This window comes from Apus apus, chromosome 4 (genome assembly GCF_020740795.1).
Source record: "Apus apus isolate bApuApu2 chromosome 4, bApuApu2.pri.cur, whole genome shotgun sequence".
Lineage (NCBI taxonomy): Eukaryota > Metazoa > Chordata > Aves > Apodiformes > Apodidae > Apus > Apus apus.
In genome coordinates, this window is record NC_067285.1 from 82,886,005 (window position 1) to 82,910,397 (window position 24,393).

Genomic DNA, 24,393 nt, shown 5'->3' on the forward strand with positions numbered 1-24,393 from the left:
GCTTTTAGTTTTCGGTGACTTTAGGGGTTGCAAAAAAACTTCATAAGCTCTTCGTATCTCAACAGATCACAGCATAAAAATGGCCCAGAGGTGCTGTGAAGGGTGAGTGCAAAAAGCGGGAAGAAGGGGTAGATGCTCGGAAGTTTTATGTATAAAATTATACTTAATGTGTAGTCATATAAATAACTTGAATCATATAATGAATAAGGATTTTCTGTAATAAATAGAACACTTGGACTTGGAGTGTTAGTTTACTTGTAACTGGACTAAGAATAACTTTTTTAGTTTGACCATTAAAACTGTATTTAGACTATCAATAAAGTCATGGTTTCATATACAAGATGGGCTCCCTTTTCCCCATTACAGTCCTTTGATTGCAACATCAAGGATGGTTCCTTGTTAACTATTCCTTCCTCAGTACAAAATTTGGGTTCTTGACATGTAGAGAAAAAGATAGGGACAATAATAGGATTCATGAGCATTTAAAAGAAATACAGTTAATTTTAATATTATCAATCAAGGTTTATATTTAAAGAATAGAACCCCATGGGGTTTTATTCTTGTTACAAATCGTTATCCTTGTATTAAATAATAGATTCTCAAAGGTAAATAGTACTGAAACTATTGTATTTAATTTGCCTGTAAACAGTCTTTACTTGGTATCAGACTACTCTTAAAAGTACAAGTGATCATAATAGATCACACGAGGACAAGCACATTTCAGAGTCAGTAACATCATGGCATATTTTCACTGGTATAGACAGATGAAATAGGGACAAACAAGCTGATAGCATGGTCAGAACTAAGGTATGAAAGCAGGTCATCTAGGACTGGAAAGGAGAAAGGATTAATTTGGGAAGGAGATATATTTCTAGGAGCTGACCTGGAAAACTGCATTAGCATCATAATTGGTTGGTAGACGTGATTTGTGTGAACATAAATATTAATGAAGCAGCTAATATTTCTGCTTTTAAGCTAGGCAAAATTTATTTTAGGTGAGAGAAACATTTAATGTTATTAAACTATCAGGAAAGACTAAAAAATTGTGAAAAAAATTATTAGCATATTAGCCTTTCAGCCAGCCTGAAACAGAAGTTTGGGGGGGTTGGACTAGATGATTTTTCAAGGTCCCTTCCAACCCCTAAGATTCTCTGATTCTGTGTTTCTGTGATCTAAGAGCTTTGTAGTTGTTTTAATGTGCCTGTAGTAGCTGTATTTCCTTATGTTGGATGTAAATATCTACTTGAATGTAGGGTTTTTTGGATATGAATTTTTACATGACTTGAATGTTGTAAAGCATTCATATGTAATCCATAGAACTACATAATATTTTATGTAACTTTAAATATAATTTCAAAGGGGATTAGTGAAGTTTCTCCATGTGAATTTTTAAGTATCTGATATTGTATCATTAAAAAGTGAACAAAAACATTGTGTTAATTTACTCTTAATAGAAGTTAATTATGATTTTGATTATATTCTTGCCCACATATGTTTTTCTGGTGTTACTAAGCCTACATAGTAATTTGTATGTGATAGCTAGAATCTATCACTATTTTATGTGAGTGGAAAATGAGATGTGTCTCAAATACTGTTTGGCTGTAACTTTTGTAATAATTGATATATACATTTATGAAAAACATGCTTCTCAAAATATGCACGCTTTGTCCGTGTTTGATAGTAGAGATGATTTGAGTGATTAATTTTTTATTGAATTAGGAAAACATTTTCTGTGACCATTATTAATATAGGTACTTCTTTTTTAAATTTACTTTTCTTTTTGTTCAAAACTCTAAAGGGTATTGTCTTGTATTGTGAGTCTTTTCCACTCTGTTTTTTAATTGCAATTTCTCAGACACATATTTGAGGTAGGTTTAATATTTTTAATGAGTAAATTCATAAAACCGCATAATGGAATTCTTACTTAACACAGGCAAAAACTGGAGATACAGAACATGGGCTACAAGCCAGGCCATTATTTGAAAATGTTTTCTTCCAAGAAATTCGGCTTTAGTATTTGTGATTTCCCAAGCCTCAGTGACAAGATGACAGACATTTGTAGTGCTTAATTATTTGTAAACCGTATTAATGATACTTAGAAAGTGCAGTTATTACAAAAGAATTGACGAATAACAGTCCATCTGTATTACTACAGTTTGTGAACAAGGTGTTTGAATAGCAGTTTCTGAGATTCCATTGTCAATTGGTGACCATATACACTTCTGTACTTGTGTATTATGTTTTAGGGAGATTTTTTTATGATTGTCTTTTCAGTGGGCTTTAAGGGAAATAGCATACTTAATCAGATTTAGCAAGATACCATTTCAGAAGTGGTACAAAAGAAGAAAAAGATGTGATACTAACTGATTATAGAAGGATGGGCTATACACTGCAATACAGATGGATGACAACAGTATGTTTATTATGGGTGATTCAAAGACTTACCTTCTAAGGAAAGAAGAAAAAGAAAAAAAAAATCTTTGCCATTATGCCTATTGAAACAATATATATTTGCTTCATATCTATGCACTTCCACTAGCCCAGTGGAAGAAGAAAATGTGCAAAGCATTCTTAAGTGAGCTATTCCAAATGAAATTACAATTTTTCATACAGTTACAGTTAAATTACAATAAATACCCTGTTAATTGATAGTAATATATTCATTAATATTCTCTTTGCTGATAAATATGAAATAATGTTAAACTTGTTTGTTAATGTGAAGTTTGCAGTGAAGATGGCCACCGGTAAAACTGTCTATCTGTAAAGGTTCAGGATGTGTTGATGTAAGTTCATACTCAAATTGTCAATATAATCAAGATTGTGATATAAGAAAGAAATTTTTGTAGGATAAGTTCAATTAGGCTGTAAGTCTTCAGTGTGTTGCATACAGGGGGTTCACTGCTCCTTCACAGAGGTCCTTTGGCTTCACTGGGGCTCAGACCAGAAATGGATAAGAAGTAGGAAAGGGATGAGTCCCTACAAGTGTGATAGGCTACCAAGAATTAAATCCATCCAGGTCTGATGGCTGCTATAGGACAAGTGCACTATTGAAAACTTCCAGGCAGAACTCTAAATAATACATTTGTGCTCTGCTAGCCTTTCATAGAGGGGAAAATTTAATTACTTGGAATATAAAAACCATATCACAGCTCATCTACTTGCACAGAAGCAACAAATTTTGGATAAGCTTCTAGCACTATATCCTTGGAATGAACAAAAATCACAGTAATTTTCATCAGTCATTTTTATGTCTGATCTTGTGAGGTCCTGACTTACATTGTCATGCTCATTGTGAATCAGCAGCTGAAGATGCTGCTGATTGTCTTACATTAATTACTTTGATTCCTTTGAAGCAATAGAATCTGATTAAAAGAAAATGTAACTCCAGAGTTAAACATCAGCGTTCTCTCACTTTTGCAATGAGCTGTTTTGCAAACCTTACCTAAAACATACTTCAGAATGGCAGTAAATGCAAAATTATTTTTAAGAGAGCAGCAGGTATTTCCCAAATTTTTCATCCGTATTAATTTAAACTAAATTGTAAAGGCTAACAATCTTCCCTTCCCTCAAAGAAGAAGAAGAGATTAATTTCTTAAAATTATTGCTATACTTAACAGCTCATAACATCACCAACATGCACATATCTATGATTCAGATTTAACACAAATATTTCAAAATATCAGATCTGAAAAATGCTCTCCATTTTTATTACAGGCCTATTCAATAAAATGTATACCTTTGGTATCATATGTTTTATTGCATATAGCAAACAATTGTCTTCATAATAAAAAATATATTTTAGCAATTGTGAATTATAGGGAACTTTAATTCCTCAGATAACCCACAATCTTGGATACAGTATCTTGAACCGGCTTATAAATATGTAGACATGATAAACATGTACATTTTCTGTTGGAAATGACAAGTGAAAAATCTTTGAGAATTCTAAATTTTCTAATAATTAAGCTACTTAAACTACCTTTATGCTACTTTATTAGATGCATCATAAGACATTATTTTCATTGAAAATATGCTTTAAATAAGGCAAGTTTTGTAAGAATTTAAATACCATTTTTTCTTCCATGAAAAACTTAATTTTTTTTAAGGTGGTCATGCCTCCCTTTCTATTCTGAAATTACTACACACAAAGCAATAAACTTACAGAGCTAAGCATCCTTCAAGGATGAAATCACAGTGAAGAAAGCTGTGATATACTTTATGCTGTTAATCATGTTGTATCATATCGTATTGTATGATGATACCACAACAGAAGAGAGCTGGTTGTGTACACAGTGGTTCTGACTGGCAAATGTAAACAAAGATGAGTCAAGCACTTTGGCAATGCATTGACTTGCTAGTTCATCTCCAGGATTTTACAATGTTTTTCATTAGTTCCATTGTCAACTTGACATGAGGCACCTATTTTTAAGGTAAGAAACTGGTCAGTTGATGAAATGTCAGTAGGGTTTTCAAGTAAGTATGAATCTGTTCCCTTAGTTCATTATTATATGCACTTTAAGAAATGATATGACATAGTGAGACTATTGGTTTCTAAGATATGTAAGCTAAGAAAATGTCCAGTACAGCAAGTAATAATTTAAATGAACTGTTTAGGTAAAGTCCACATTTTAATATAGAGTAACAGAAGTCTGATGGCTATTCAGAAACTCTTAGACCAGCTGAAATGATTGGAATTGGCTTGGAAAAGCTCACGTGTACTTGAACATCAGTGTACATATGAATATTCAAGCATTAAAAGGTATGACAGTTGGAGCATCTTTCCAGAACTGAATGCTTATTTCCTTTAAGGTCAATTTGAAGGTGAATTCTGTTGTGAATTGTTTTTCTCCACCAAAGGACTTTGTAAACAGACATTGATTGTTGCAGGAGGCAGTCTGTCTACCTATTCTTCCTCACTTCACAGTATGCTTCCCCTCACTCAGTATGTGCCTGCTGTCTGTGGAAAGTCCATGTAGCAGTTCCTGTCCTGAGATTCACAAGTTCCTCCTTGTACTGGGGTCATAAGTAGCATCTTCTCTTTTCTATTCTTTAAAAGTGATTAATTGTTCTAGGTTACTTATCATTGTGGTAAGCACCTATTTATTATTTTCTAAAAACTTACCTATTGCAGATTGCAAAATAACCTGTAGCCTCAGGCTCTTCTCAGGAGATGAAGTCGACAAAGATGTTAAATGTTCATCCTGTAAATATACCTCATTTCCCAGGATTTGAACAGGTTAAGATTCCACTAACCAGACAAAAATGTCATCCCCACCCATCATTCCTCTGAAATGCATTAATATTCTTCTCACAGAGGTTTTGAACTTCTGTACTGTACACAAGTGAGAGATAATGGTCCTTCCTCACTTATGTTTCTGGGAGGTGTTTCCCCAGAAACTTCTTTAGGGCACTTCCAGATTTCATTAATTACTGTCAGTTCAGAAAGAATGGTGGTTTATATTTCTCTTCCCAACCCTCCTATGCCTTTTTTCGTGCTCAGATGGCTTGAGCTGATGAATCATGACTCTTTTCTATCCTTGCTGTTTATCCTCCTGCCCTTGCAGCTTTGAAGATTATCAGTCAGGCATATTTCTCCTCCTATAAGCTATTTTAAAATTGAGAAGTCAATAGAGAATGCCATTCCTATTAGTGCTGGTGAGGTTTAATCTCATTAATTCCACATTTCCTAATATATTTCGTAAGGGTCTGATTTCATCTTTAAAAGGAGTTCTCAGAGGTTTTAGAATCAGAACCATAACCTGGCAAGAAGAAGCAGGCAGAAAATGCTAGGAATAGTTTTGTTTTCTTGTATTGAGCCAGGCAATGTGGATACTTCTGATTCAATCTCTTTCTAGGTATTTATCTCCATTTAAGGGGAAAAAAAAAAAAAAAAAGTATCCATGCAAAATTTTGTAATTCCCTCAAGGATATAATTCTATTGTTATATGAGAGATATACCACTGTATCATGTGGTCTATATATCAAGGCTCTGTAACTTGAGTTCCCAAATACCATGCAAGCAACTTGATCAAAGTGCTTTTTTCAGTGTAGAAGAGATGTTTCACCATAATATTTAACAGTAGGTCTAATAAAACAGACACTTTATTTGGATGCTGTTGAGTGACAATAATAAGGTTCCCATTGTCAGACAGAGTCCACCTTCACTTGATTGTTGTTTGTAATCAATGGAGAAGGTTTACTTCTCATCCTGTCTCCTGCATCATTAGAACTGTCCTGGAAAAAAAACTTTGCTGTGCAACAAGTGACAATAATTCTCTTGTATTCTCTTCTGAAGTTCTGGTTCAGCAGTCCATATATGATAGCATTAAGGCAGCTGTTGAAATATGCCATGTAATAGCTAGATACAAATAACCACTCTGGAATCCTAGGGATTATGGTTTCCGGATTGACAGCCACAGCAAGACCTATAATGTTCAAAGGAGCCCAGCAGACTGCGAACAGTACAAATACCACAAACATGGTTACAAAGTTTCTGAAGTCGTGTGGTTTCAGTCTGGGGTTGTTATCTGGTTTAACCCTTCTTCTTACCTGAATAACCAGGATCCATATTCTCAAGTAACAGAAAGTGACTATGGCTATAGGAAGCAGGAAATGGAAAAACACAACTGCTATTGTGTATGCTGAGCTCACAGATTGTGCAAATGTACATGAGTAAATCCTGGGGTCATACTGGAGCGATCCCACAAACAGGTTGGGCACAATAGCAACAAATGTTAGGACCCAGATAAGGACAACATAACACAATGAGTTCTTGTTGCTGTATAGCTTGTCGTATTTGAGACTGTGGCAGATATAGCAGTACCGATTGATAGCGATGCCTGTGATATTGAAGATTGATCCAATGACACTGAGGCCCATCAGGAAACCACTAATCTGGCAGTGAAGATATCCCAGATTCCATCCGTTATGAAATACAGATGTGAGAACAAGTGGATATGGGTAGACTGCTACAACCAAGTCTGCAACTGCCAGGCTTACAACAAACACATTTCCTGTAAAATAAATATAAAAAAGCAAGTATTAATTTTCTTTTGCTCTTTTCTGTCACTTCTGCTCTTAGTATATTAATGAACAGCCTTAGTGGAACACTATGAATGTTATTAGTTTCTACTTTCTAGATCAAAATTCATTGTCATATCAGAAATAAGACACTCATTTTTAACCTAAGAAGAAAGTAGCTTAACTTCAAGATGCAGTTTTTAATAGATAACTGTCTTTAATTACCATGACCTAATATTTTTATCATCTCATTAATTTGGATTCTTCCAGTCGCCCAGTCTCAGAATTAATATAAAATTAAAATATTCAGAACTTTGCTTTGCCTTCCTTTGGTTTTAAATAGATAGCCTCTCCTGAAAAATCTGCAGAACTAATAAATTTCAAAACTCGTATTTACCTAAATTAAATAAATTTAATTTAATTCCCTTTCCTTACATTGCCCCTTAAATTTTCCAGTCCTGAAATGAAAATATTTTTTTTCCCCATTTGTATTTCAAGCTTCCATGACTTTTAAAGTCACTCCTTTTGAATCTCCTGGATAGCACTTAACTAAATCTAACTTCCAAGAGTATAGGTGAACACAACTTGGTTTTCTTTCCTAAATTGAGAGACATACCCTTCAGTAAAAGCAGTGCGGCTGGGCAGTGACCCAGATAGTTCCCAGACACTGTTGATGCCACATACTTCTCTGGTCCCAAACTAGAAAATTAAGCAATGATCCATTCTGTTGGTTCGTTTTTTAATTAAACATAAGGAGACTATTTTAGACCTTCTGTTCTTCAAAGATGATTGAACCCATCATAACTACATGTTTTAAATTAATCTTTTGAGCATAGATTATACATTCTTTTCTCAGTTGCTTAAGTTATAATTCATCTGAATGCCTCCCAATTATTCCTTTTTCTAAGAGGAAGTCACAAGACACATTGATAAAGCTTTTATTAATTTTTTTAATGGACTACTACGTGTATTGGTCTAGTTACTCATGTCCGTATGTACAGAAAGCTATAAATGTGTATATATACATGCATGTGTGTAGGTATATAAATGCCTGTGTTTGCATGTATAAATAGGTATGTGAGTGTTTGAGATTGTATTTTGGGATTCTGGTATTATTCACTGAAGATGAAATCTTAACTCCTCTTGCAACCTGTAAGAAAACGTATTGCTAGTTTTAGATTATGTGGAATTTCATTATTAGTCTAAAGTGGGCTTGATTAACTGTTGTATAGATTTATTTTGAGCAGGCAAAATACAACTATATAAAAATAGGTTAAAAGAAAAGGTAAAAGTATCTATACCAGCAAGGCACTTTAGCTGCTATAATTCTTAAACCTATTGTTTTAATATATTATCTCAAGCATCTTAAAATGCACATTCTCTCACTAATCTTATGCTTTAAATGGCCATGTAGAAATACTAAATTGCCAGGTAGAAATATTAAATCTGCAAATGCCTATGAAGAAAAATATACAAATTCTCTGGCTTAGGATGCTACTTTTTATTTTTTGTTTAAATTTGGATACATGCATGAAGTACCTCATTTGATATTTACACTAATGACAGCTGGGACAAATAGCCTCAGTTAAAAAATTGCTACACTGGTTTTCATAGACTTTGTATCTGGATTTATAAATAACTTTCTCTTGATGGTGTCTGCAATTGTTTATTTTGCTCAGAAATTCATTGCCAGACTGAAATATGCTTTTCTTGAAGGCTTTGGCAGAATTCCAGATCATTTCAGCACAAACAGCAGAGCTCCTTTAAGCGGAAGACGATGAGGGGGAAAAAACCCATTGCTTTCAGAATTTACCCTTGACATAGTGGCAAGAGTACAAGAATAGATAAAGAGACAATATGAAACTCAGATCTCTGTATTTATCTTACGAACCTAGAAGTGGAAAGTGAATGAAAAGTTGCTGATAGCAGGTTCTCCCCCTGCTCCCTGCCCCCAAACGTTGCAGGTTTGATGAAATGGGACCATATAAACTCCATATGGGACAAAGAACTGGGCCACTTATTTAAATGTAATACTTTAAAGAATCTTATTTATATCTGCTTAAATATTTTCTGCTTAGCTGGAGACTGCCCATCCCAAGCTCTTCTCTATATGCCATTCTCTAAAACTTCTGCTGGTCATCTCCGTTAAGATTCCTAGTATCATTATTAACCCACTTGATTCAACTGTAACAACAAAGCTAAAAGTGTCTAGGGGTTTTCTCTTTGTTGAAAGAAGAAAGGTGGTACACTTTTCTGTGAATAGTTTTAGCAACCCTCTGCTTGGGAAATTACTGTGTCTAGGAAGAATAGGAGCTCTTTCTCTGAATCAGCCAGATTTCAGGTTTCCATAAACTAGTGCACCATGTTTGTTCCAGCTTATCTTCTCAGTTGGCTGCTGAAGAGCAACAATCTGGAAGTCTTGGAAATACAAGCTGTTTCATATGGAAATTGGAGACTAACAGGATTCCCTGGACTTAAAAAAAAATAAAATCATGAGCTTGGAAAGCAAGTCCCAGGCTGCCACCTCTCAGCTAGCATGTCAGTTGGATGACCAAAGCATTGGTCTAGAAACTGCCTGCAAACCAGATACCTGCTTGCAGAGAGGACTTTTAACCTGCCTTTCAGGAAGAGTTATCTTTAAACATGAGTAAAAATATGTTTTCCTTGTGAACACAGAAATTTTGTCATTAAAAGATAAGAAATTCAAGTAAAAATGTATTTGGGATTAGTATATTTGTTCTATATTTTGTGGTTCATTGTTTCAGACTCTGAAGCCGGATCTGAAATAGTGTTGAGATTTCATATATTATATAACATACGGTTTAAAATATGATGCTACATATAGGCACTCACCATTAGTGGAAAACATTGATATTTTATAAAATTCCCATATATTTAGTAGAATATTGTGAAATTAAATTCATATGTTTGGTGAACACTTAGTGTTGTAGAGGTCTCATAAAAAAAAAAAAAATCTAGGAAAAATTAATTTTCTTATTCTCAGAGTTGGATTTGAACAGAAAGGTATAAAGCAATGCCTGAAGCTCCATACTGAACTTTTAAAAAAGCCTCAAAATAAAAAAATAATTAATAACTCTTCCTTGAAAAAAAATAAATTTATTCTCTTTAAAGAGTGAAATCACATTCTGTGAAAAAATGTGATTTATCATGGAATGGCAGGATTTGCAAGGGACTTCTGGAGATTATCTGCTAAAGCAGATTCCTCTACAGCAGGTGGCACAAGACTGCATCTAGGCAAATTTTTAATATCTCCAGACAAGGAGATTCCACAGCCTCTCTGGGCAGCATGTTCCAGTGCTCTTTCACCTTCAAAGTAAAGAAGTTTTCCCTCATGTTCAGATCAAACTTTCTGTGTTCCAGTTTGTGCCTGTTACCCCTCATCCTGTCATTGGGCACCACTGAAAATCTGACCCCATCCTCTTGATACCCGCCTTGTAGGTATTTGTAAGCATTGATAAGATCCCCTCTCAGTCTTCACCTCTCCAGACTGAACAGACCCAGGTGTCTCAGCCTTTCCTCATAAGGGAGATGCTTCAATCCCTCAGTCATCTTTGTAGCCCTCCTCTGGACTCTCTCCAGTAGTTCCCTGTCTCTCTTGAACTGGGGAGCCCAGAACTGGATGCAGTATTGCAGAGGTGGCCTCACTAGGGCAGATTAGAGAGGGAGGAGAACCTCCCTCATCCTGTGGGCCACACTCTTCTTATGCACTCCAGGATGGTATTGGCTGCCCTGGCTGCAAAGGCACATTGCTGACTCGTGGTTAACTTGGTGTCCACTAGAACTACAAGATCCTTCTTCACAGAGCTGTTTTCCAGCAGGTCAGCCCCTAACCTGTACTAGTGCGTGGGGTAATTCCTCCCTAAGTGCAGGACCCTACACTTGCCCTTGTTAAACTTCATTAGGTTCCTCTCTCCCCAGCTCTCTGGCCTGTCCCAGTGTCGCTGAATGACAGCTCAGCCTTCTTGTGTATCAGCTGCTCCTCCCAGTTCTGTATCATCACCAAACTTGCTGAGGGTACACTCAGTCCCTTCATCCACATCATTGTTGAGTACGTTGAACAAGACTGGACCCAGTACCGACCCCTGGGGGACACCACTGGCTACAGGCCTCCAATTGGACTGCGCCACAGATCACATTTAACTAAAGAATGCATTACTCTCCAGTAACACCAGTTGGCTGAACAGAGAAGGCAGACATTGAATTCCTTGACTTTGACATAAGTCAAAGAGACTTATTCAGACAATTTTCAGTAGATGTTGTGCTATGCATATATGTGGGAAGGAAGATAATCTATGAGTGACCAGCTTTTGCAGGCTGTGCTTTTAGATGCAGTCAAAAGCAACATTCCATTAAATATTTTCACCATCCTTACTGAAAAAGACTCCTTTCTGCTTAGCAAACACCTAGAAATATCAGGCCTACCTGCTGAATAAAAAATTGCATTAAAGCAACATAAAATAAACAAGTGCTCTCCTAGAGAGTTTGACTTTTCCAAGAGCAAAATACAACATATACTGAGTGTACATACTGTGACCTTGACAGATGAGTTAAAAAAAAAAAAAAATTAAAAAAAAATTAAGGAATTGTCATTAAGTAAAAAAGAATATAAGAACATGAAATAAAAACTACATGAAGTAGTTGTGTCAGTAGCAACTTGTATCTGCAGAACATAGACAAACTGTTACATGGGTTGTTATTCCCTAGATTTAGTGCTAAAAACATCCTGGAGTTAGTGGGAATTAGAAATTCTCCAGAAATTTCTAGCAATTTAAATAAGGGCAGCGTATTAATGGAAAAGAATCACAGTTGCTTAGTCTAAGTGGTGCTGTATCCCTCCCATAGACTTAGACCATAGGGCGGAGCACATTGCAGCAGGTCAAAACCTACAAATTCTTTCTGCTATTTTAGCAGAATTGTGGTCTGCAGAGCTCTTTCCTTAAATGCTGAAACTGTAGTGTATTATATCACTTCCAAAACTTTCAGCCTGAGCAAAAAACATGTAAAAAGAGAAATTGTTTATCTATGGAACAAAATAACAATGTTTTAAAACATAAGGACTCCAGTTTTTTGGTACTAAATGTATTGGCTTCTTATAACAAATGCTTTAAAGACACCATCGTGTTTTCATCATGTTGCTACGTTTTGAAGCATGTTACATTATGTTTCCTATTCTGCATTACTGCTTCATGTTGTACCAAATTTAGCTAAAAGGGGTCTTGATGCTAACTGGAGGTGCTTTGCCTTTTAGGTAAGACTGAATGGTAAATGACCACTGTTTCTTAAGCAAAATCCCAAAGCCAAATAAGGTTACAGAAAAGCAACTGTGCAGACAACCCCAGCTTCACCAAAGAAAGAGTTGAAAAGTTGAAAAACTAATAGTCTTTGCAGCTCAGCATCAAAATGGCACGAAACAGCTGAGCAAAAATGTAGGAATAAATATTACATAAGCTCCTGTTACTCCTGGGAGCTTCATTCACTTTACAGATCATAATATCAACTCCCTTAGATCTCAAAAGCCTATTTTTAAACTAAAGGCACTATTTATAAACCTGGCCTGAATCAAGAAGTCCACATGCACATTAAATTTGAATAGCGTGATGGGCCTGTGGGTTTTGGTTCTCATTAGCAAATTAACCCTAATGCTGCAGGTTGTGAAGGAGGGAAAATTTAACAGCTTAAAGCCTACAATGAGCCTTTTAGCTTTAAACACATTTAGGAAAACCATTCTCTTTCCTTTCAGGCTGAAAAAAACCTTTGTATTATGTAGCTATTTTCTTAAAACTCCATTTAAATGTAAAGCTCTGTCACATAGTAGAAGGGATTTTTAGACCCTCTGTATTCTAGTTGGGACACTAATGAAACCAGCTGTGTAATTACAGATCTGGCTATTGCCTACAGCTGTAATGATGTCAGGCAGGTAGCTTGTTAGCACTGAGGAGAGTTTGAAATAATTTATAATCTTACTAAGGAAGAGATTCTGGGTGTCACAGACAAGATCAGATACTGTAATGACTTAAGTAACCTTAAGTTTTAACTGCAGTTGATAGAAGTTCAGGATGCTGAGTTTTAGAGGTCTGGATAGCTGGAGACCTACTTAACAGTATGTTTGAGAGGTACGGAACAATAGATTTGTTAAAGATGATGTTATCAGAATAGTCCATATTGTAATACTTTATTTCTGTGTGCTACAATTTAAAGAAAAAATTACATAATCAGCACAGCATAAATGAGAAATCATACTGGTGCACTCTGAAAAGAAAACATTATATTGTATTTAGATTAAAATAATTATCATGCAGAAACTTCCAGTGAACCTGCAGCAACAATTTATTTTGAAATGCCTATGCCATCTTCTGGTCAAGAAAATTAGATGCATGAAAGAGTAATTGGCAGAAAACAGCAGCCAGAAGTCATATTCAGAGTAAAGGAATGAAGGATTTTGGGGTCAGGTTCAAGTTGGCTGTAGCCAAAAAGTATGTAGATGTGATTAGGTAGATGTACAGATATGCCAAACGGCATCGTTTTCTGTTGCTTTATCACCTACAATTCCCTGGCACATAGTGAGACAGTTACTGCTCTCCTTACAGTCTAAAAATATTTATCAGTGCTATTCTTGGTGGTTCAGTCATGAAAGGAAAGTGATGTGAGTTTTACTGTCAGGCAGAGAAATGAATTAAATCCATATGCTGGATGAGTGCTACAGACTTGAGCATGTTCCTTGCCTATGGCAGTTTTGTATGACATGTCAGGGCTGCTTTGAAAATGTCTCTTATATTGGACCTTTCACATGATAGGAGTACTTAGTGTGTACTAAGCAGTAGATTTAGTAGGTGTATGGGACATTGCATATCTCAGTAGTGACAAGACTGAGTAAATTCTGGGTATGCCAAGAAGGGTAGTGCTATCCACTGGATGAATTTATGTGACATGAAATAGAAAGCACCTGAGAAAAGCAGCAGTAAAGAAAAGGCCTAGACTACCATTGCACATCTAGGCACCTAATGTAGGAGTAGGTAGGAGTTGACTGAAGATCTTTTTAGAACTGAACTTGAAAATCTAGAGGTGGTCAGGTTTGCGGTTTCTTTAAAGATTTTTAAGAAGTGCACTTTTGTAAAGGATTCTAAATAATAGCAGTTGGAGTGACCAGTGAACCTCAAGATATACTATCCAGTGCAATGAAATATTTTGCTTTGAGACTCTGTGTATATATATGCTTTTTTCAGTTCTATGGATGTTTTCCACCAAAATCAGAAGTCATGACAACTAATCCAGTCAGGTATAATTCTGTTTAAATCATTCTTAACTTTGTCGTTGTTTTTTTTTTTTTTGTCTACCCAGCCAAGGGTGAACTAAAACTTAAACATAAAATATCAAGAAGACATTGAAGTGACTCAATAAACCCTGCTAAACCCTTGCAGGTGGAAGTTAGAAACAAGGGCAGGCAGAAGTAGAAGTGGATGTCTCGAGTTCTTCACCCCTAGTTTTGGGTTTGGTATCTGCCTGAGTTGTTCTTTCTACAGTTCACTGGGCTGGTGTATTCTCAAGTCTAGGACATCTATTCCCTTTGAACATTGGCCCCTTCTACTGTGATGACAATATTTCAGAGACCAAATAGATTTGCCTGAGTAACTTATCCACTTTAACAGAAGGGAATTATATTACAACTTCTAATCTGATCTTTTCTATCTCTAATTTCTATGATTCATTTGGGAGGAAAAAGGCCCTACAGAACAGCCTGTTTTCCAAAAAGGTATTGCCTAGATGTTACAGAACAGTAAGGCTGTCATCACAGTTCAGCAAGCTGTATGAAACTGGTTAGAATAGGACTATGCTGATGTCAGAGGATCGTGCAATTAAAATGCATCACAGCAGAATCAGTGTAAGAAAGATTACTTTCCCCCTCTTCAACTGTATTTGCGTTAGATGTTTGAAATAAATAAAAGGAAAGAAATGGTACTATCACAATAATATCACAGCTCAGATAAATAAAACTAATAATAGAGGTCAGAGACTAAAACAAATGAAAGGGATAAAGCAGAAAAAGGTGGACAGGGGTGCTAGTGAAATATAATTATGATTTGTATTTGCATAAAATCTCATAGAACAATCAGGTTCTTTGCTAGAAAATGGGAATATCAAGCCTATTCCCTTCCATGTTCTAATATGCTGTTTTAGAAAACAAGTAGGAGAAAACAGGAGAGTGAAGGTGCAACCACATAACTGACAGGAGACTTTTATATTGTATATAGTATTGTAAACATGAAATCCCTTTCCTGAATCTCTTTAAAAGCCAGTTTTATGTAACAGCATTTTGTAGCTGAATAGAACTATTCCTGGGAAGAAAAAGAACTTTAAATACTGTGAACAGTACAAAAAATACTATTCTTTCTGTTATAATTAATAACAGTATAGATGATCTTTCAGCCAATCTCTCATTTAACTACAGAATCCACAGTAGACAACAAAGCAGATTAAATTTGTGCTGAGGACAGTCTTTCCAGTTCTTTCTTCTGAAATCAGCAACAATAGAAGATAAGCCAGGAAACTGGGAAATAGCACTAAAGCATTAACTCCATTATTGCCCTGATTCATACATTCATACAGATTTCATTATCACATTTTAGCACCTGTATCATATAATTGGCTCAGAAACAATATTTGTTTACTTATATTAGATGGGCATTTTAAAATAGCTTGCTGAAAAAACCTCAGGCTACAGCTGAAATTGCACTAGTTTAAGTAAAATCTGTATTTTATTTTGTATCAAAAAGTTGGAGGAAGTATGTAATTCCTCTGTACCTATTTTTTTTATATTTTTTTAATTCTTTTTTATTTCTTTTATTTTTCTCCTAAAGATCTAATGTCTAGTGCTCTAAAAGAACTAAAATGGATTTGGAGAAAACAGCTTCTCAGTTTTCTAATGCTATACCATTGCTAGTAGCAACAGAGATCTTAAGAATTTATAGAACTTTAAAAAACATTCTTCAGTAATTATTCCTTCAATTCTTCAGATAAATGAAGACATTATGGGTTTTTTCAGGATTTTTCTGGGCAGCCTAAAATATACACTGTGACTTCCCTGCAGGCAAATAATGAGCTATTCTAAATCCATACCAATACTTCTACAGTATGCAAAGACATGAGAAGTGCTGATGCACACGTGCATCAGGTGGTTATTCTACAACAGAATTCATTATGGTATTTAAAAACAGTAAAATAGTTTAAATAATTTTACATATAATATTTTTAATAAGAATTATAATCCTCCCTAACCTTTTCATTGTAAAAAATGCTTGGAATGTCCTCCATTTATTACCTCCATCATGACCTATGAGTCAAGTGATAGTTACTGCTTCTGACAGAATATGCAAACAGAACTCTTAGCTTGTTATACTTTTAGTTAATTAATATATACCCACTTAAATCTTAACTGAATAGTCTATTATTTACCATCAGAGTGACAAAACTTCCACTTGATGTGGAAGATGTTGGCTTTAGTTTGAAGAGGCTCTAAAAATTACAATTAGGAGGTAAATTTATTATGTGTTGCTTTTTTCTTTCTTTTTAATTTTTTTTTTTATTTCCCCCCTGCATGATGTCTTTTTTTCACACAGCACAGGATAAACTTTACAAGCAGTAATTATTTGAGAAAAACTAGTACGATAAATAGTCAGATATGAATGTCTTTTCACATCACAGAAGACACAACATACATGTCACATAGACATCTACAACGTACCCTGATGAGCTTACATAAGCAAGGCCAATCTGTTAAAGGACTTTGCCTCTCTTTAGTAAGTACTGATATACAACTCAAAAATTTTTCAATATCCCCTTGGTTATTTAATTAGCAAATACATGATTTCTTATAGTTAATGCTTACTAAAATTGAAATAGGTTTTGAATGTGTTCCTTTTTCCTTAACAGTATTAAATGAAATTATTTACCAATGGTAAATAATTAAATAATGGTAATAAATGTCTCCTCTTACATGGAGACATGTAATTTAGCATGCTGACAAATTTGCCAAACCATTACATCCTTGAAAGTAGGCTTTTGACTAGAAGCAATTTCTTAAAATAATGATTTAGCTAACTCCACTGACTTCAGACAAGCTAAAGTATAGTGTAAGAGAGCAAATCTATGTATTGAATGCATCTTATAATTTTATTATTTCCCTCTCCATCTTGTTTTAGTTACTTGTCTGTTGTGCAAGTTTTTCTTTCATGAAGAGTGGTGTCGTGGAATTTTTCAGAAAGCATTAATTTTTCAGTCTAAGCTGTATGGTTATAAATGAATGTGGTTGAAAGACAACAAGGATATGGCAATAGCCAATAGGAAAGAAAGAGATAAATGCTTTCAACTTTCAGTACCTATATATGTCTTCAGAACTTAGGGTTCTTGAGAATACTCAGGGTTCTTACTTGACCTGTAGCACCAGAAAAATGTGTCCAGTACAATGAAATAAATTGTATGTATATAACATCTTGGCTGTTGGAGTTCCTTTACCTTTTTTATGCCTATTTCTTTTTTTTCATACTCCTTTATTTATTTATATGTTAGAGAGAATCTTACATAAAAAAAAAATTTAAGCAAGATGAAAATCTAAATATAGTCACCTAAAGATAGTATCTTTTTAAATATTCAGTAAAAACTTTACCTGTTCTCCCTCTGAACCTTACTCATGAGTTCTTCATCTTTTTTTTTAGGTACAGGCTGTTAGTGTGCCAACATACTTCATTATTTAACAAAATTTAACAAACCAGGAATCAACATTTATACTTAGGAAGCTAAAAATAAAGAAGGCACTCAAAGAAAGGTGGGATAATTTTCTCAATTAATATTAAAAATATATCTATATGCTAAAAGGATGCCAGAAAGAGGCTCTGTACAATTAGTTTATGTCAAAGAAGCACTGTATTTACTGTGTTGCAAAAGCTGACATGAAGTTTATTATGAAAAGGATAAAGTGATGAGCATGTGGTAAGGCAGCCTTAGCTTCAGATAGCAGTGAACAGAGCCTTTGCTTTTCTTTACTTTGGTCTATTAGGGAATAATCACACAATTTTTCAACATTGTCCTTGTAAAATATTCTAGATTGAATGCTAAAAAAGAGGGGGAGAGGAAATTGTCTTCTGTATCTCAGCCAAAGCCTCCTAGACATTCTTACTTTAGTTTCAGAAACATCTGTATTTAGCTTTGTAGGTGAAAAAATTCCTTTCAACAGTTTTGAAAGTGAAAGATGGCTTGATGTCCTCAGAGAGCCACTTTAGCTGTTCCCATGCATGAGCACAAAAAGGTCTGCTTTAGCAGATTAATGTATTTTGTAAAGTAACAGCTTACAGGGTTTACTGAAAAGATATGAAAATTGTTCAGTCTTTCAAAAAATATGTAAACTCAGACTAACAGCCTTCATTTGTGTGAAGTAAAACTGGTCAGACCATGATGTAGAATGAACTATTTTGGTAACATGTAAAAAAGCTCCTTCAAACTCTTACTGAAATTATATGTGTCAGCTGCAACCTCTGATGGGTATTAGTACTATTTGCTGTTGTTATATTAATTTTCTGATAGACCTGAATAAATATTTTAGGAAAGTCCAGGGAATTTTTTTAATAAATTCCAGTATCTGTAATAGGATGGTGTCAGTTCTTTATGACATTTTTAGATATATTTTATTAACAAGGTCAAGCTTACTGTAAATTTGGTGTGGCAGGATGTTGAGCTGGTCAGAGCTTTAAAATAGATCAATTAGCTTTCTCCTTACAGTGAGCTCAATGAAGAAAAACATTTTAGACAGAGAAGAACAAAAATAAACCAGTTTCTCCCTGTTTTTTTTTTTTTTTTTTTTTGTACTTTCAAGGCAGATCCTTTCCTCTAGGATTGATTTCAGTCATTTCAAGGACTTTTATGGTATCCTGTGGTACTCTTCTCCTTTTCAAGCCTGATCTGTTTTCTGTTTGGCCATCTCAGTCCCTGCTATAGCTGCAAGCTCTCTTCTTCTAGATGTCCTTTGCCTGGTCTCACTCTTAGCCAGTGCTTGCTTTTACTGACCCTGCTCATCTCCCTCTGAGGGAGAGAGTCATCTTCTCTTTCTTCTGGGGGATCTACCTCACTCAGATATGCCTTTACTAACAGAATGTAATACACAGAGTGAGAAAAAAGGAAACATACTTTTAATCTTCAGAGAGAGAAGAACAGTAATGAAACTTTGCATATTCAACATAGTTCCTGAAAATGTCCCTTTTAAGTCTGCATGGACTTAAAAACATATGCCAAACTGCCAAGTCAAACAAACAAACAAATACACACAACCTTTTTCTTCCAGGATAAGAAAGTCAGTTTAAATGAGATTTTCAGTAGATGTATAAAAGTCAGTAGATGTGCAGAAAAGGAGCAGGTTTAGCAGTGCTGGCAAAGTATCGACCTCTGCTTTGTTACCAAGATTTGATTTTGCCCCTGCCTCACTGAGGAAATGAATAGTTCCTTTTTGGCCTGTGAAACTATAGTCTTGCCTAGAATTTGTATTCCTCCTTTTCTCAACTTTTTCCTTTATTCCTCTTTTCCAGTATCTATGCATTAATAATGCATCTATGCATTATGTATTTATAACCACTATGTGGACAAAATCTGTATTCTTTGTGTTATATCTGCTGTTGTATCTAACAGTATACAGTTAAGAAAAAACACTATCTCATTTATTACTATATTTCCTTTGCTGTCTTCATATAGATAATTAACATTTTACTTACAGAAATTAACATCTTTTGTGACAATGAAGCTTTCCTCCCTGTTCTACCAGGTGAGTAAAAATAAGCTAAAATGTACAGGATGCTAATCATCCAAGAATAATAAAATTCTGTCATCCTTAAAGGACCTAGAAATTACATTTCTGCAGTTTATCGTAACAATCAATAGTGTAATACTAATTATTTGTATGAACATTTGTTCAACATCCATTTCACTGTTGAGATATGCTAGAACCTCTGCATTAGACGCAGCCTTTTCACAGTGAATCTGGCTCTTGCTCATCTCCTGTGGAGACTTTCTAAAATGCAGTTCCCTGGGGCAAGTGGGAAGTGGTCTTCCTCCATCTTCCTATGACAAGTGTGTCCAGGAGGTAAAGCTCAACAGGGCACTTTAATGTGTTTAATATGCTGACATTGTTTTTTGTTAACACGTGCGTACAGTTAGTAAGATTTTTATCTATACGTATTGCTTGTATCAGTGTGCTTTCTAATCAGTTTACAAACAATAATTGATACAGCTGAACCGCTATATTCATATATAGACATGTAATTATGACTGTTGAAAAAATATGGAGTATACAAGCCTGGAAATAATCTGAACTATGTTGTGGAAAAGAAGCATGGGCTGCCATGCATTTATGGTTCCGTAACTAGGGAAGACTATTGGAAATATCTGCTTCCTCTAGTTCATAATGAAAATTTAAATTTTAATGTACATTTGATTATAGCTAGTACAATATTTTAGATTTTAAAATTGTGCTATCCATTAGGTCAAATTACAAATCAGCCTCACAGATGCTTCAGTTAGTCACACAAATATAGAGTATTTGGTCTATGGTTTATAGTATTATATGAGTGCATTAGTATATTTTAGTGTGATAAGCCTATTGTTCATACATAAAATTATTCCCTGAGAACACCGGTTACTATATAGTGATCTTTTAGTGTTCCTGCAGCACCTTGCTCATTGAGACTATTAATCTTCACCAAAATGGAGAAGGAATCCCAATCCCCAAAAGAGCCAATGACAGAAGTTTATTGAAATTCTCAAACCACCATGAATACATCCTGTATTATTGCATGCAACCAAGCCATTGAAGGAAGACACATGAAAATTTCCATTAAAAGCAATTGCTGCATCTTATTATTTTAGTAATTTAGTCTCCAGAAAAAATAACTAGAGTGTAGTGATATAAAAGCAATGTTTTTCTAGAAGAAAAATCTGAGAAGCAATAGAATTAAAAATTAGCTGTTGGCTATTTAAAATATTTATAGCCAACTACTCCATAATTTTAAAAATCAAATTCAGGAAAAGTAGCATCATTAAAAAAAACTTTTTTGGGACTCAAATAGCTCTTATTTTTTTGCATTTCAACATGGTATCTTTTTAAGTTTCAACATAATAATTCATTATGATGCAGTCTCCAAAATTAACAAATCAGTTATAACCTGTTTCCATTCAAAGTTAACTATTCTGCAAATTGAATTAATTTATTTGCACTCAAGTGTGTTTAAGACTGAATAAATGTGCCCCAATAGATTCATTCATATGAAGTTCTGAACAAACCTTTGAAGCAAATTCAAGAGTAAAAACCAAATATCTCAACTCTTTGGTTTTCCCAACAAATGTTAAAGAAAATAAAATAGAGCTTTTCACAAAAATCAGCAATATGTCCCTATCTAAGCTGAAATTTGTATGCAGAAATAAATTGAAATTCTATATGGAAAAACTCACTTAGATTACTAGAGAAACAGATGATGGAGACCTGTTTCTCACTCTGGAAGATACGTTTCAGAAAAAACTGCTGATTAAATGCTTATTTGAAGTGTCTTTTGACACTATACACTGTTTGCTGATGGATGGTGCTTTGTTTTGCTATACTGTAAGGTCAGTACTTGTAGAACTTCACCTAGTTTTCACAGTTCATATTCTGAGCAGAGGGATTATTTCTGAAAACTCTCATGATTACTAGACTGGGTTGAGATGTTAATTTGAAAACCGCAAGATTCAGAACAGCCAACTTTGGGTCTTGTAGATTTTGCTAAAAGGCCAGAAAAGCCAAATTTATATTTTAAAAAGAATGGTTGCATTTACAAGGACAGAGCTGTTAGAAACTTTGGGCTTCCAGCAATCTTAAGAGATCTGCAGCATGGTCATGTCCAGGCTGACCTTAGCCAGCAGAAGATATTGAAGATATATCACTTCTACAGACAGTAAATAAATTAATTGCTTCCAGAATTATGCTGGGGTTTTTTCATTATTCTTCTTCCGAGCCCATTCTTTGATTTCTCTCATCCTGCTGGGGGATTTCAACCACCCCAACATCTGTTGAAAAAGTAGCATGGCAAGCTGTAGGCAATCCAGGAGACTCCTGGAGTGCCTTGATGACAATTTCTTAAGACAAGAAATTGACAGTAACCCAAGGGAATGCGTTATTGGACCTGATGGTCACAAATAGAAGTGAACTCATCAGTGGTATCAAAGCTGAAGGCAGCCTGGGCTGCAGAGATCATGCACTAGTGCAGTTCACTATCCTAGGGGGTATGAGGCAGATGAAAAGCATAGTCAGGAGTCAAAATCTTAGGAAAGCAAACTTCCAGCTCTTCAAGGAGTTAGTAAGTAGGACCTTGTGGGAAACAGCCCTCAGGGACAAGTGAGCAGAACAGAGCTGGCAGATCTTTAAGGATTCTTTCCATAGAATGCAAGAGATCTCAGTCCCCAGGTGTAGGAAATCAAGCAAGGAAGGCAAGAGAGCAGCATGGCTGAGTCAAGACCTGCTGGTCAAACTAAAAGGCAAGATGGAACTACACAGGCTGTGGAACTGGGGCAAGTATCCTGGGTAGAGTATAGGGACGTTGCCCAGTTGTGTCAGGAAGAGGTCAGGAAGGCCAAGGCACAACTAGAACTTAACTTGGCAAGACATGTTAAGAAAAACAAAAAGGGTTTCTACAGGTATGTAAACCAGAAAAGGAAGCTTAAAGAAAGGATGTCCAGATGGAAAAGAGTGGCAAGTAGTGTCCCTCAGGGCTCCATACTGGGACCAGTGTTTAATATCTTCATTAATGATATTGACAGTGGCATTGAGAGCACCCTCAGCAAGTTTGCCAATAAAACCAAGCTGGGTGGTGCAGTCCATATGCCAAAGGAACAGGATGCCATCCAGATGGACCTGGACAATCTGGAGAAGTGGGCCCAGGTGAACCTCATGACAGCAATCTGTTCTAGTTGGAGATGTCCCTGCTTATTGTAGGGTTGTTGGACTAGATCACATTTAGAGGTCCCTTCCAACCCAAAACATTATGAGTCTTTTCTTCTTTTTCTGCTGTTTGAGACACAAGTAGTGGAAAACATTTTAGCTCTAGAAGATAAGCTTTGCTTCCACAGATGCTCCAAAAACAAAAGCAAAGAGGCATTTGGAGATACCTTAATCACACTAGGACCAAATCTTTTTGCTTCCTTTATTTCTCTTACTCATATATCGCTGGTGGATGGTATATGGGCAAAGACAGACTCTGAAGAAAAATGCTTCATACTCCCAAATATAGTAGATACATGAAAGGATACCATAGTGTCCATCACTGAGTGCTGGACAGTTTTTTGTCCTTAAGTTTTTATGTTCTGCAGTCAAGAAAAATAGGTGCTTTTGTTAATAGCAGGTGTCAAGATAAAGTGAATTTGATTGTATTTCTTATATGGCTGCTGGAAATCTTCAGAAACTATAATATAAATACCCTAAACTGGTGCTCTTGATATTGTAAACACATGGCAATGTCTCATGGAGGTTGTACTAGAATTAATTAAAAATTATTATAATTATTAGACATGACTTCACCTTCTGGTATATACAAGACAAACAGAGGTGTTTCTGTTACATGCCATTTCTGTGGTTTTTCTTACAAATGCATTGGAGGAAAACTTTTAGGTCCAGTTGGGTTTGTTTGAGTTAATCAATGTAATCACAGTAACTCTGAGGAAAACATACAGGTTTATAGGCACTGAGAATAAAGCTGTGCTGCAGTTTCTCAAATTTAAAGTCACATACATTTGACAATGTGTCCTTATCAAGGCCTAAAATCAACCATTAATATTTTCCCATAGACTTCCAGACAGGTGTGCTATACTTTTATTGTATTGAAATCCATTCTAGTATTTCAGCATTATGCCTTGGTGAACATAGAACGTAGCAGGAGCATTTTTAGATCGATGCATGTTGCATTTTCAGAAAATCAAGAGAATACTCATAATCCACTGGTTCTATGACCTGCTTCTCAGGTGTATTGTTCTACACATGTTCAGACACTTGGTAAGAATGTTCTTTGAATCACCTCATCCATCGTGATATGAGATACCCACATTTTTTGATGCTTGGCCAATTAAGAATGATACGCCCAAACAAAAAAGTAACTCAAAAAAGAAGCATGTGTAATTCTCAGCTCAAAATGGCTTTTTGCTACCTACTGTAGTGAGTATAATTTCAGATGATACGGTATTTCATAGTAGGAACAACTTTCTGTTCTATAACCTAAACAGATGCTCATTTTATGAATCACTGTGTTTTTGGAGGTCTATTTCTTTCTGGTACTCACAAATCCTATGCTATTT

General features: G+C 35.3%; 1 protein-coding gene across 1 annotated transcript in view; it reads right to left on the bottom strand.

The window, feature by feature from the left end:
• Nucleotides 1–6,136: 6,136 nt before the first annotated feature.
• MTNR1A (melatonin receptor 1A) overlaps nt 6,137–24,393 on the bottom strand; it is a 53,267-nt gene continuing 35,010 nt past the window's right edge. The window contains exon 2 of the mRNA XM_051619801.1: nt 6,137–7,013. Coding sequence (XP_051475761.1) covers nt 6,145–7,013 — 869 coding nt within the window. The 3' untranslated portion in view covers nt 6,137–6,144. The remainder of the gene's footprint in view (nt 7,014–24,393) is intronic.